This window comes from Impatiens glandulifera, chromosome 1, assembly GCF_907164915.1.
Source record: "Impatiens glandulifera chromosome 1, dImpGla2.1, whole genome shotgun sequence".
Classification (NCBI taxonomy): domain Eukaryota; kingdom Viridiplantae; phylum Streptophyta; class Magnoliopsida; order Ericales; family Balsaminaceae; genus Impatiens; species Impatiens glandulifera.
In genome coordinates, this window is record NC_061862.1 from 10,529,096 (window position 1) to 10,544,613 (window position 15,518).

Sequence of the window (15,518 nt, forward strand, 5' to 3'; positions counted from 1 at the left end):
CACCTACATTTCGATATATTTTGTTAACGGATATGTGTGGAGGGCCAAAGACTATGGATCTAATAAATCAACAATGAACAGTGGTGTATGTGTGCAAGCGCGTGATGCAGAATACTACGGATTAGTAGATGAGATAATACAACTTGAATATCCTGGCTCGTGTCTACGAATTGTCTTATTTAAGTGTGTGTGGTTTGATCCAACAAAAGGTACACAATTCGACCAAAACTACAAGCTAGTTGAAGTGAACATGAAACGAAAGTACCAAAGGTATGATCCATTCATTTTAGTACAACAAGGGATACAAGTGTACTATGTCCCGTATCCGAGTAGAAGAGACCAACGATCTAATTGAATACATGCTTGTAAGACAAAGGCAAGAGGAAAGATTGAAGAATGATGGACCGATGATAATGTGGTGTATCAACAAGAAGTGCCTATCACTGGTATCTATATTGATATCCCTCTAAATATTCCCTTAATTGATGTGACTAATTTGCGTGACACAAATGACTTGATTTATGAGGTTGATGATGAAATAGAGGAAGGTGAAACTGAAGAAATTGAAACATATGACAATGAATATAATTCTGATATTGGAGTTGAATCTGATGGAAGTTCGAATTCTGAAGGATTAGAACGTGGGGTTGTTGAAGCATAACAATACATATATTAAACATGTTGGGAGCATCTATAATATATGGACAATTGGTGTATTTATGCTATTTTTGGTTGGGCTTTTGTAATGAATAAAAATATATGAAATATGTTATGTTTTTATTTCTTTAAGTTAATGTAGATGTGAAATATATAAAATTTGGTTAGGCTGTCAATTCTAGTTTTATGTTAGCTAAGTCGAAATTGGATTTTACATTTGCGATAAATCTAACGATGGTGTCTCATTTAATAATCGCTCAAAGAAACGCAAAGATGGTTAGATTTCTTATTCGCGACGAATATAACGATGTTTATACAATTTTCAATCACCAGATCACATGCGGAAGATAATCGTTGAATGGCCAACTTCTAGATTACATCTACAATGAATCTAACAATAGTTTCTCATTTAACAATTACTACAAAGAAGGTTGGTCACTAAATCAGTCGCATGTTGTTAGGACAACTGATCAAGCATCTCGTATGGCGATTCTTTTTACATGTGCGATAAATCTAACAATTGTTTCTCATTTATTAATCGCCCAATGAAACGCATAAAACATTAGTTGTTCAATCAGTCGCATGTTAACTTCATTTATAATTGCGATAAATCTAACGATTGTTTATCATTTATCAATCGCCCAATGAAACGCATAAGACATTAGTTGTTCAATCAGTCGCATGTTAACTTCATTTATAATTGCAATAAAACTAACGATTGTTTCTCATTTATCAATCGCCCAATGAAACGCATAAGACATTAGTTGTTCAATCAGTCACATGTTAACTTCATTTATAATTGTCATAAATATAACGACATTATTTCTAATAATAGTCATTATTTTAATGGCATATGGGAAACAATCATTGATTCTATCGATAAGTAGCAAACAAATAACAAAGACGGAGTCCCCAATACAAAGCCACATAATAATGTAGTATATATATATATAATTCATTATAAAAATAGAAGTAGTCGCTGAATCAATCACGAAAGAGACATGCCAGATGCAATAGTTTAAATCAAATTACTAAATCAAATGAAAAAAATAAAAAAATAGTCCAAATTGTTTATTTTATGACAAAATAACAAACAATAAAGTTCTTATTTTTTTTGAGTTTGTTTGCAATTCAATCATTTAAACAAGTCGCTAAATAAGTGGTAGTATTATGTAAAGATTGCAGAATAATTTTTACACATGTAATCACGTAACACAGTGCTAAATAAGTTGGGGGTACATTGTAAATCTTAATTTTTTTCAATACTGGTAAAAATATATGTATCCAAATTTAAAATAAACGTTTTTACACAAATATACAACTAAAGTGGTGACTTATATATAATAAATTGCTAAATAAATAGAATAATTATTGTAATAGGTTATCGGCCATCTTATTTTCCCATTATAATAGTGTGTCTACTTGCAAAATAAATTGTAATTTTAATTTAATTTTCTTTAGTGCAAAACATGTTTTTATTTTACAAAAATAAAATTTACATAGTTACCATCTATTTTTCAATTTAGAAAATATTCTTGTTACAAATAAAATCGGAAATAATAAGACGGAAAAAAACAAGGAAAATAGGAAAATTAATATTATTCAGCGACTTTATTTGCATTTACTTATATATTTTTTTATTGATGTTTTGGTTGCTATAAAAAAAATGTTACTGAAATAAATTTTAAAAATTACACACTACTTTACCAACATATTTACTAAAAATATAAATTTTTAGGTTTGTACTAATTTTATTAATAAATAAGTTACAATATTTCTAATATTTTAACTTCAAGTTACTTCAATCATTGCAAATGATAAAAAATTGCAATAAGTCAATTTTAATTGCAAAATTGAGTTGCTATTGGATTTTTTTTTTTTTTATATTTTAGACTTTGTTTAATTTTTAAAATAAATATTTTTAACATCATTATAATTTTAACCATCAAATTACTTTATTTATCAATTAAAAAAACAAAATATTCTTACTTTTATTAAATTCAAATTTTAAATGTGTAAAAACATTTTAGTAATTTATCTTAAACAAATTTCAAATAATTCATTTGAAAAAATTCTTAAAACTCTTAAAAATTTCAAAATCAAACAAGCCCTTCATTTGTCTTTGAAGCAATCTAGACTAATAAAATTGAAGTGGAGTAAGATCTAAGATCTATGACTTTCCAAAATAAAAAATAAAAAATGATTAAGTGTGTTCGCAGATTATGTGTTTAACCCGCAGATTAATCGCAATTCGAAAGAGAATCAGAATACAATTTTCTAAAAAACAATATTAGGTGATTTAAATAAATATTTCAATAACTTATTCCAATCAAATTTGGCCTAATTTGTATTAGTATACATCTAGGAACATGTAGATTACACATTTTTTTTTTTATATTTGAAATGAAGTCAATTTCTTTGTCTCCAATAGGGTTATAATTCTTCAAAACATTCTATAACGGTTCCTCTGCAGTATTATTTTTTAGTCAAAGTTACAACATTCTTTTATTTTCTATTGATGGTTTGATTTTAAATTTTATTTAATTTTGAAAATAAATATTTCTAATATCATTATAATTTTAATCATCAAATCACTTTATTTATCAACTAAAAAATTAAAATATCTTACTTTTATTAAATTCAAATTTTAAATATGTAAAAACATTTTAGTAATTTATCTTAACCAAATTTCAAATATTTCATTTGAAAAAAACTCTTAAAAATTCCAAAATCAAACCAGCCTTAATTTGTCTTTGAAGCAATATAGACTAATCACGTTGAAGTTGAGTTGGAGCTAGGGTCCATGGCTTCCTAAAATAAAAAATAAAAAATAAAAAAAAATCCAATGGCTGCTTTTTATTAACGGAGTAGTCAAGCCACCTTGTTTGAATTAACAGTACTGAACAATTTATCCCCTGCCCACCTTCTTTAATTGCAGGTTTATTATAATTACCCAACCAAACAGACCTCAAGCTGATCGATCACTGTTCATAGCCGTCATAGCAAATTTGTAACAATTCATATAAAAATAAATCTATATGGAAATACTTCTTCATGAATTACATAAGATCATTGAACTTGAACTTTGAATTATATCAGAATTTATCAAATAATATTATGCTATTTGCATAATTTTATTCACAAAACTATTCCAAACCCCCCATAAAAAATGTTACATTTTTGAGGAATACATGAGAAATAATAAATTACAAATATCTAATCCCCACCACCTGTTACACACGAAAGAAACCTATTACTCCTATATCGTACAAGCTGTTTTGAATCTTGGATTTTTTTACTGTCGGATGAATAATATTCTCCGACGGAAGAGTTCCGGCGACGGTGAGCTTTTCCGGCCTCCAACTGCAGCGGCGCCGGAGGGACGGCGGAGCCGACAGGGTACTTGTAGTTATAACCTTCAGGATAGAAGTCGGAAATATTGTAAGTTTGACCGGAGAGAGAGTTGGGTTGCCGGATTATCTTGCCATTCTTGATTTTCCGGTACACCATTGGGAGAAGACCTTCCATGTTTATCTTTTTTTGTTTTAGTTTATAAAACCCTTCAAGGGCAAATGAAATAAATAGATAACATTTCCCCATTTATATATTATTTTGTGGGTTAGGTTAGATGGATTGAGTTTTGAATTTTCTACACTTTATCTCTCTAAGAAAGATAAGAAGGTTTGATCTTCAAGCATTGAAGGCGTCATTCCAATTTTCTATTATCTTTTTCTTGACTTAAAATGGCTGCTAAGGAATATGTTTTGAAGTAATTTGTTTTTGTATAAATTAAAACTAGTTGGTTTAGAATGATTATTATATTATTAGAGAATATTTTAATTTTTATTGAAAAATTATTTTAGTATGTTTAGAAAAAATTAGAAGTTAAAAATCATATTCACTTATATTTGAGTTATTTTTGTTAGGTACAACGTTTTATTTAGCCGAATTGGATTTGTTGTCACATATTTTACATTTGAATAAGTTTCTCCGACATTAGTTGGGTTACAACACGAAGTTCCTGAATGGAGCTCACTGCCTTCTTTGCTAACGAATGAATCAGATCGACTTAGAAAATAAAAATTTTTAATCCGAATAATACTTCCAATTTTTTTTAGGGTCGTCTAGTACTTATACCCTCCAAGGCTCCAACGTGTTTGTAATTATTTCTCGAGTTTGAGTTCGTCTAGTTCTCTTATAACCAGCAAAAGAGATGATATATTATCATATAACCCTGCCCCACACGTCAATCCCACGTCAATCCCACGAGCCTCTTATTCTTTCAGGTGAGAATACATCTATAGGTTTTTTTACCGGTATTTTCTAATTTTATACGAGTCTCACTATTTTAACTATATTTGTAGATAGTTAATTAATTATCATTTATCAAAAAAAATTCAACGTTGTTTATTCATCATTGGACAAAGAAAAATTTCTTTACCGCTTAAAATTTTGGATAGAGATTCTTCTAACACCGCTTAATAGATTTGTTTAACTTGCTCTCATTCATTACTCGTTGGTATGAAGCTCACATTAATCCGTGTTTGAAGTTATCGAAGAAATTGCATTATAAGTTGAATTATTCCATTTGAATATTAATATTTGTAGATCCCTATTAATTAACATCCATTATTTTTTATTATATAAATTTATTTGTAATTTTTTATTTAATTTAATGACTAATTCTTTATATAAAAATATTATTTAAGTTAGAGTGATTTAATGATTATATGAGTCTTGTTATCCTATTCTAAAGAATAAAATATAATTTAAAAGATAATAAAAAAATAAAGATTAAGGTTATTAATTAATGTGGATATTCTTTTCTTAATAGATATTATCATATAACAAATTGGAAAGTATGATGAAGCTGTCACGATTTGTTTTTTTCCAATTTTATATTGCTTTTTTACGCGTTCATTTACCTTGTTTCTTCAACTTGTTAATGTAAATATTTATTTCTTAACATAAATTATCATATAACAAATTGAATTTTCTTTTCTAATTTTTTTTTTTTTTTAAAAAAACTTTAAAATAAAATTGATTAGTATATATAAGAGAACATAAAAATGAAAATTTCTAACATTTGGCTTTAATATATATGTTCAAAGTTTCGTATTGAAATTCCATATAATTAAAGCACCTTAAACTTGTGTCAAAGTTGAACACTAATTAGTAGTTGATCAACACCGACCCCATTTAAAAATAATGATTAACAAGACATGTTATATGTAAATATTTGAATTAAATTTAAAAATGTGTTTTTAAGTAATTGTTAATAAGTTAAACAAATACCTGCTTCTCATTAGTTAATTAAATCAGCAATCATATAATTTAATACTTACCAATGTCAACATGACCTAATCCACTTCATCTATTATCATATAGTCAGTCAGTCAGATAAATATAACTAGGTAGAAATTAAAAGATTTATAAAGTATTAAAATAAATTAGAAAATAAAATATTTAAATAATATGTTTTTAATTTAATTGTAAAATAATTAGATTAAAGATTAAAAGGATATAAATTTATCTAAAATAGTATTATTTCTAGAACCCAATGATTCTTCTTTTAACAAATTCAATCTTGATTAGGTGACAAGTCACCATTACATGTGCTCAGGGAAATAGACAAAAAGAAATAAAAAATCATTGCTTATGGGACTCATATATTAAAATAATTCACTATCATATCACAGCTAATTTGGATTTTTTTTAATTATTTAAAAAAGTATGAATGAAATATGATTTTAAAAATAAATAAATTTAAAAGGTATAAATATATAATAATATATATTTTTTAAAATAATTAAAAAATATTTTAATATTTTGATTAATAAATTGAATAATTAATTATGAAAGAATGAATAAAATAATATATGATTATAGTTGAATTAAAAAATAAAAATCAAACATTATCCAACGGGATATAACATTTGGAGAATAATTTATATGTGAAAAAATTTCATGAGCAATCTAGATTCATTGTGGGGATAGTTATTCGATTAGTTTTTAGGACGACATTTGGTGTAATGTCAAAAGTCTAATTACGGCGTATCATGAGTTTGCTTCCATTGCTCTATGAAAAAATGTCACAGTTAATGACATGTTTGATCCTCAACATAGTGTTTTGCTAGCCGAATTATATATAAAACGAGATTAAACATTATGGATAGTTCGTCCCATAATAGAGTTTTACTTTTGATAGGACGCAAACAAATCTAAACAAGACGTTATTCGTTGGCAAAACATTGATAGTTTTTATGTGGGACATTGCTACAAGTTGTTTGCTAAGATGAGTTCATATAATTTTTGTTAGGAGAAACTTTGGGAGTAAAAAATTCCATCTAATATATTGTTCTTTAGATGAAGCGTTATTCACGGTGAAATTTTTATGGAGGATATGTGCATGAAAAAATGTTATATTTGGTTAATTGTTGTCGTATGTGTCACAAGGAGGTTGAATCGATAACTCACTTAGTTTTGCATTTCGATGGGTGACTAGTATCTGAAGTTTTTTGTGGAGTATCACTGTGATTCATTGGGTGATGCCCGAGTCTTTAGGTTGTTATTAAAAATTTTGGATTGATGCAAATAATATGACAGAACTACATAATTGGGTTACCATCTCAAATATTTTTTGATAGACTATCTGGTTGGAGAGAAATCGTCGAACTTTCACTAATCGTATAATTCGTATTATGATACTTTTTTAGATTTATTTTAGAAAACCGGTAGAGTGTTTTTTAGTTTTCTATTTTTTTTAATGTAATTGTTTATCGTTGTGCTTAAAAGATTTTCATCATTAATATACATGAACTTTTTTAAAAAAATTAAAAAAAAGAAGGTCTTATGTTAACTCATTTATTTACTCCAATTTATTTTAGAGAAACTGTCCTTGTCTCTTTTTTTTCTAAGGATTTGTTCTCTACAAAAATATTAAAATACTCTCTAATTTAAATTATTTTAATTTTTATCAAATTAATTTTTCAATCAATCATTTATCACCAATCACATCACTAATTTCATTAACCAAAATACTAAAATACTCTCTAATTTAAATTATTATTTTATATTTTATTTAGAAGAGTGATAGAGATATGGAATTTGAGAGAGGGAATGGGAAATGGAATGATGTGTCACTACAGGTTAAAAAAAGATAAAAGGTGAGAGAGAGAAAGAGAGAAAAATTTTGTTATTTTTTTGGCTAATCAAATTGGCCCACATCATTCCCTCCTTCAAAATCTCTCCCCCAATCATTTCTTTTTTATTTATATATATCAATATCATTTAAGTCTTTTTACCTAAAATAATCATTACATTCTCAAAATCATCCTCTATTATTTAATTTTTCTCTCTCTTCATTTTTTAAAAAATCCATAACCGACACCGAAACTTTGACGTGATCAAAATTCATAGTTAACCATGAAAATGTAATGTTAATGCTCTATAATTTTGTCATTCTCTTGTTTGTTTGTTAAAGTGTTTCATTCAATTTAAATAAAGACTTAGGCCTTGTTTGGATTCAGGTTTTTAAAAATACCGAGAGAGAAAATAAACAATGATTGATGATAATTTTGAGGAGGAGATGATTATTTTTGGTAAAAAACTTAAAGAGTATTGATATATATAAATAAAATAAAAAATAATAATTTAACATGCCCTTAATCTTATATATGATTTTTTTAGAAACAAGTCTAAACAATGAAATGGAATTTTACAAGGTTTTGAAAACCGTTTCGGTCATCAACCCGGTTTTTGTGCTGTACTTCGGTCCGACCGGTTAAACCACTGGTTGAACCAGATATTTTTTATTTATTTTTTAAATAAATTTAAATATATTAATACATAAATTATATATATAAATTAGTTAGACATATAAAAATAATCAAATAAATACTAATTGAACTTAATAATTGTCAATTAAATTTATATTATACCAAATATCCAATAATTCTCTACAATCAAATTAACAAATAAAATAACCATAATTCCCTACAATCAATATAACAATCACACCAAATATGAAATATCTATAATTCCTTACAATCAAAAGATTCAAAACAACAATAACACCAGTTTACCACATCCAACAATCAGTCAACAATACCTAAATTAAAACCAGTTTACCCACATCCAACAATCAGTCAACAAATTCAATACCAATAATTATATTGAAACAATCAACAGTCAGCAAATCCATTAAACAATAAGCAAATTAATAAACCCACACATCACATTGAAGAACCCTAATTACAATACCTAAATTAAAAAACCCTAATTGAAGAATGAATCCTAATTGCATATTCATTGTTTGCTGCTCATTCTCATCTAAACCCTAATTAAACAATGAATCCTAATTGCATATTCATTGTTTGCTGCTCATCAATGATAAACCAACATATTATCGGAAATACTACAAGAATTCATACTTACTGAAGATCTGAAGAACAGCCGAAAATTTGACAAACAAATGTAGATATAAAGAACAGCCGAAGATCTAAAGTAGATAATCGTCTTTCTCCTTCGTCTTCAACCTTTCTCCTTTGTCATTTCTTTCTTTCTCTCTGTTTTTGTTTAGTATTTACTGTGATAAGTTAAAGCAAAAGCAAAAAGTAATAATAAATAAGTAAAGTACTGAGTACAGACAAAAAAAATAATTAAATATTATTATAATAATATTATAATAATAATTATATAAAATTTATATAATTTACTTTTCCAACCGGAAAAAACCGGTTTGTTTTTCAGGTTAAGCCGGCCGATCGGACCGGATTTTGACCGGTTCGAAAGGTGACCGTTTTGAAGATAAAACCCGGACCGCTCACCAAACCGTTTCGCGGTCGGACCGGTTGGACCGCCGGTCGGACCGGTTGGACCGCCGGTCGGACCGGTTGGACCGCCGGTCGGACCGCGTATTTTAAAACCTTGGAATTTTATAGATTAAATACTAAGAATAATTTTAAAATTTTTAACACAAATATGAATTCAAGTGAAACAAAATACAGAATTCATTTGACTTTTATAATAACATACAAAAACATTTGATTGAGCTACTCAAAATAACTCTAAATGATCATGATTCTTAATAACGGTAATAAATATAATACTCCAACACATTTAACTATGTTTGAAATATGTTTTTATTTATGATTTTTGTTTTAAAATTTTACTTATACATTTATTTATTTTTGTTAAAAATTGCTTTTTATATATTTGTTTTTATTTGAAAATGATCCCTAAATATTTATTTTTATTTGAATTTATACACTAAAAATATTTAAAATGTTATAAAATTATTAATTTTCATTGAAAATATGCATAAATCTCTTATACATAGTATATTTATTTTTATTTTTCTAAGTTTTACCACGAGTAAAAGTTTTTGCATTTGTCTTGAAATGACTTCTTCAACTTCATTCTCAAACGACGATGCATATGTTATGTTTCATATCTAGACAACAATGTTGCCGACTAAGGCGACGGGATTGTTAACCATTCATCTCCTCAATATATTTAGATATTGTGTGTTTGTGTGGTGCCCCAAAATCATCTCTAAGCAATAACGAATATTGATGTTGAATGAGAGGAATATGTGAATAGTCATATAGAAATTATAAAATATAATATGATATGGTAATACAAAACCCGTAATATGTTTGAATTGGTCGGTTAGACATGACTTACATTTAAACAACGATTATTATTTTAGTGAAAATGAATTGAGAGTGAAATTGAATGTAATTTAAAAATGAAATGAGTTTATTAGTCAAAATAAACTATAATCCAAATTTGAGAAACACAGCTACCTGAAACTTTAAACGATCAATTGTTTAAATTAGTTATCAAGATAGTTTAAATTTTGACTATAGAATAAGAATTGTTCATACTTAGAGTTATTTGGAGTTATGTTCTTTCTTTTGTACTATTTGAAAGAACCTAACTATTTCAAACTAAAATAAATATACAAACAACAATTTTAAACAAAATCATTTGTAAGAAAATATTTAAAACTTATTTATATGTAGATCGATCATTATACATGTTATCCTGTAATATATTATATTCCATTCTCATTAAAAAAAAATTCTTATTAATCTTGGATAGTTATTAAAAATATTTCAGTTAGCTTATATGACGAAATTAGATTTTTGAATAATAATCTCGATTATTTTATGATGTTCTATCTTACTAAAAAAAATTATCAAATAATTTGATACGTATAATTCATAATATTATTATTATAATATATTTTAAAATTCATTTGAAAAAATTGATAAATTCGATCGAAAGATCTAATTATTTTTTTCGAAAATCTACTCACTCGATAATCTGTTTAGACACCATATTTTTGTTATTATTTTGTAACGTTATGTTTCTCATAAATTTTCATTGTAAATGAAACATTTTCAAATAAAAATTAACACAAGGTTTCATGTTGTCTTATTATGTTAACCTCCTCCAAAAACTATATAATAACATAAAATGTTTCTAAACATAACCCCATTAGGATACATTTTTCAATCCAAAACTCTTTGTATCCAAGTATTCTCATATGAGGTCATAGTAAAAATTGATATTAAAGTTCAAATTTGAACACTAATAAATCATTATACATTACAAGAAAGATACTGCATCATCATATATAATTCCTCTTTGGATAGCCTGCCTGCCTGCTTCATCGAGCCATCAAACAAACAAACAAACCGACAGAATTCTGTCTCAAACAGCATACATCCGTTTGTAGCTTTCATTCATCACATCCGGATCAGAATGCATAGACATCGAGAACGATCTCGACAAGGTGCTGGTCCTCCTAATGTTCCTCATCTTCGAGTCCTCCATCCTATGACGCACCACACAATAGCACATCGTCCCAATTGTTGTCATCATAATTACACTACCAACAAGTGTGGTGAAAACTGCCAGCCACATTTGATTCGATCCCACCACAACGTAGCTAAGGGAGATAAACGCGATGGAAATGAATAAACAAGCCATCCACATCAACTTGTTGATCACAAACACGAGCTGCTTCTTCGCCTTCTGTTCTATCACGACGACAGATGTCTGGACAACGACAACCGCCAACGAGATAAAAAGCGCCAGGCTGTCCGATACAAAGAAAACTATGAAGGCTGCCTTTTTCGCTATGTGGGCCTGCCCGAGAGAGAAACCAGGAGTCTTGTCCTGAACGTATTGGCCAGGGACAGTGAAGATGGCCGCAAAAGCTACGGTGGCGATTAGGACGGCGACAACTGTCGCCGAGTTGATGGCGTTGTTTAGACCGCTGCTGTGAAGCTTCTTCACGTTCTTTGCGATTTTACGAACTCTGAATCCTGTCTGACGTGTCTGCTGCAGTTGGGACTCCACGTCGTGTTTGATATCACTCACGGTTTTCTTCAGCTGCTTCGCCGGATTTTGAGGCTTTCCGTTATCACCGGAATTAACTCCTCCTGCTTCTCTCAGGGTGGTCGTGATTTCCTGATTCCCGAATTTCTCTGCAATGTCCAGAGGTGTCTCTCCCGCCTTGTTCATGGCGTTCACATTGATGCCCTCAGAAGATATTAGAGCCCTTATAATCTGTAAAGGAAGACCATCAGGAAACCATTCTCAAGCTAAAGAAATTCAAGAACTAGTAGTAATTGATACCTCAAATTTGCCTTTCCTTGTGGCAATGTGCAATGCAGTATTTCCTTTGTTATCTTCCAAGCACAAGACTTTAGGGTCGGGCTTGATAACTTCTTGAACTATTTCGACATTCTGCCCTTTCACAGCCATGTGGAGGGCGGTTTGACCCTTCTTATCAGTCATCAAACCGATTGTTGGGTCTTTACTCAATATCGATTTCGCCACTTCCAAGTATCCCATCCTTGCTGCTGTATGGAGAACAGTCTTACCATTATTACGAGCAATCTTAGCAAGATTTGAGTTTGCTTCCAGAAGCAGATCAACTACATGAATATGCCCTTGAGCTGCTGCAGTGTGGAGAGCAGTTGAATTTGCTGCATCTGTTGTCATCACCAGATTTGGAAAACACTGTAAAAGTTCTTTCAACACATCTGCATCGAAAAAATGATCAAACCTGAATGAATGAATGAATGAATCCCCTAAATGAACAAAATTTGAATGAATTGAAAAATGAAGTTACCAAGATGGCCTTGCTTTGCTGCAATGTGAAATGGATCATATCCGTTCCTTGCAGCAATAGATGCAGTTTGGAGGTCTAAATGCTTTAAGAATTCAGAAACAATATTTGCGTGGCCATTTTCTGCAGCTACATATAAAGGTGTCTCCCCTTCTTGATTCTGCTTAGATAACAAATCTTTAACTGCGTTTGAATCAAACCTAGTCATCATATCTTTCACTCTACTCAGATGGGCAGTTCTTGCAGCCAAATGAAGGGAAGAATCGCCTCTCTTTCCAGGTGAATCTTTTCCTCTTTTCCTTTCACCTCCAAAACTGAGCTGTCTCTCAACAGCCATTCTGAAACTCTTCTGTTTCTCCATCAATCCTCGAAAACTCTTCTGCTTCTCCATGATTCGATTAAAACTTTGTTGCTTTTCCAATTTCGCACCTACGAAACTAGTTTGTCTTTCCATGGTCATCAATCAAACCAATTACAGATGATCTCAGCAAATTAAGATACAATTTCAAAGCACGAACAGGTTTTGTTGATCTATTTCTCAGGGTTTTATCGAATCCATCGAGAATAATCTTAACTCAACAGTAAAATATAGAAAACCCACAGAGAGAAAGGTTAACAGATGAACAAAATCAAGGGCATACGCCAAAAACCCACCTCACGAAAGACAAAACACAGAAAGATTCTTTACCAGGTGAATCACACGAGCAAGGATCAAAACCCAGATAGATTTATCGATCAGAAAAGGCTTACAATTAAAAATTAAGAACTCTGCGGCAGCATCGCTCGCGTTAGGCTGACAGGAAAAAAGTAGGGTAAGAAAGAAGGAAGGAATCGTATCTGCTTTCTCTTCTCTCGTTGTTTGTTTCTGCTACTACTCTTCTTGATTTCAGGATTAAGTAAAATGATAAGGATAAATGACAGAGACAGCAGAAAAGATAATGTTCATGGATTGATTATATATAATATATAAACCCGGTAAAAGAAAAAAAGAGCATATTATCATATCAGGGAAGAGAGAAGAAGATGGGCATTATAAAATTTCTAGTGGACTGGACGGCCGCCGGTTGATAATTGGAGAGCTGCATTCCAAGAGAGAGCAATGAAACATGACAATTATGTCGCTTCCTTGTAGTGAGTGATACTCGGTTATTAGTGTCCCCATTCACTATTCTCATTCACATTTTTTTTTATTTTCTCTTGTTTTTCTTTTGTTGTTGTTTGAAAAGTCTTGTTTTTAAGAATTTAATTAGAAATAAATCTAATTTAAACGTATATACATTTATTATTCGTCTCATTTAAATATAACACAAACTATCACACCAACTTCAACTTATAACATATTGTCTATTAGAAATCATTTTTATCAATTAAGCTACCTTAATGAGTTAATTGGTTATAATTGGGAAAATTTGACGAAATAACCTTAAAAAATCATTAAATGCGTCAGTGACCAGCACATAAATTTAATTACGTAAATGACCACTTTAAAATATTCTAACGAAATTACCCCCGTCGCGTAACGCGAAGGGTATGATCGTCTCGTAAAGAAAAAGTATGTGAAAAGTTCAGAATGATCGTGTCATTCGCGTGACGATCGTGTCCTTCGCGTTATGCGACGGGAGTAATTTCACAAGCTTTCCCTTCACGTGACGATCCAGTCCTTCGCGTTACGCGACGGGGGTAATTTCATCAGAATATTTTTCACAGGTTTTCTCTTCGCGTGACGATCCTGCCCTTCGCGTTACGCGACATGGGTAATTTTGTCAGAATATTTTGAAATAGTGATTTGTGCAATTAAATTTATACGCTATATTTAAGACCTTTTATTAGGTCACATTTCCCTATAATTGACCTTATATCTTAATATCTTAGTGAATTAGTTGGTTAAATATTATATATATATATATATATATATATATATATATATATATCAGGATTTATAGTGTATTTTATGTGTTTATTTTGTTCGTGGAAGGGTAGCCCTAGGCGGTGCTAGGTGGTCTTATCCAAGTTCGGTCATGGACACACTGATTATTCAAATAAGTTAACATCTAACTAGGCCTATTTTCTCAATTTTGTGAGATTGGGAAAATATTGCATGATTTATTAAGGCTCGCATGAACTACACATGTGCCTAAATTAATTATTGGAGCAACAATACCCAAGTTTCGGGTTCAAATCACATAATGTTAGTGTTATGAATTATGAAGTGAAAACTCTCGCATCAATTAGAAAACAAAAACTTTCAACTACCATGTCTTAACCTCATGAAATATTATAAAATGGAGACATAAAATTTTTCGAAAACAAATTCATTCACTCCATCCAAATAATTAACTAAAAAATTATTAGGATTGAAAACTATTTTTTTATTAAAAAATAATAATTTCACAATCCAAAGACTCTCTCATCATAACACATCCAAAAGAAAACAAAAGTTTCACAATTTTCTTTTTAAAAATTTGATGATAAAATTCGTCGAAACACAACAACAAAATATGACATGAAAACAAATTAAATAAAAAAATATTATTCAATAAGTTATCGAGCTCGTAAGTTCTCTAGAAAACGATTAATTACCGATGGACTCTACTGACTTTCCAAAACGAATATCAGAAATCATCATAATAATAGTATTAGTAATGATGCGCATCAGACGAATACGATCATTGAAATTTTAACGATTTCTCTCAAACCAGATAATACATCAAAA

At 29.6% G+C, this 15,518-nt stretch overlaps 1 protein-coding gene across 1 annotated transcript; it reads right to left on the reverse strand.

Moving 5' to 3' along the window:
• Positions 1-11,149: 11,149 nt before the first annotated feature.
• On the reverse strand, positions 11,150-13,819 carry LOC124918982 (ankyrin repeat-containing protein At5g02620-like). The gene is made up of 3 exons (XM_047459070.1): positions 12,809-13,819; positions 12,310-12,719; positions 11,150-12,240 (listed from the first exon to the last, which is right to left on the reverse strand). Exons 1-3 carry the CDS (start codon positions 13,263-13,265, stop codon positions 11,380-11,382), a joined length of 1,728 nt encoding a protein of 575 aa, XP_047315026.1. The 5' UTR covers positions 13,266-13,819; the 3' UTR covers positions 11,150-11,379.
• Positions 13,820-15,518: the final 1,699 nt, after the last annotated feature.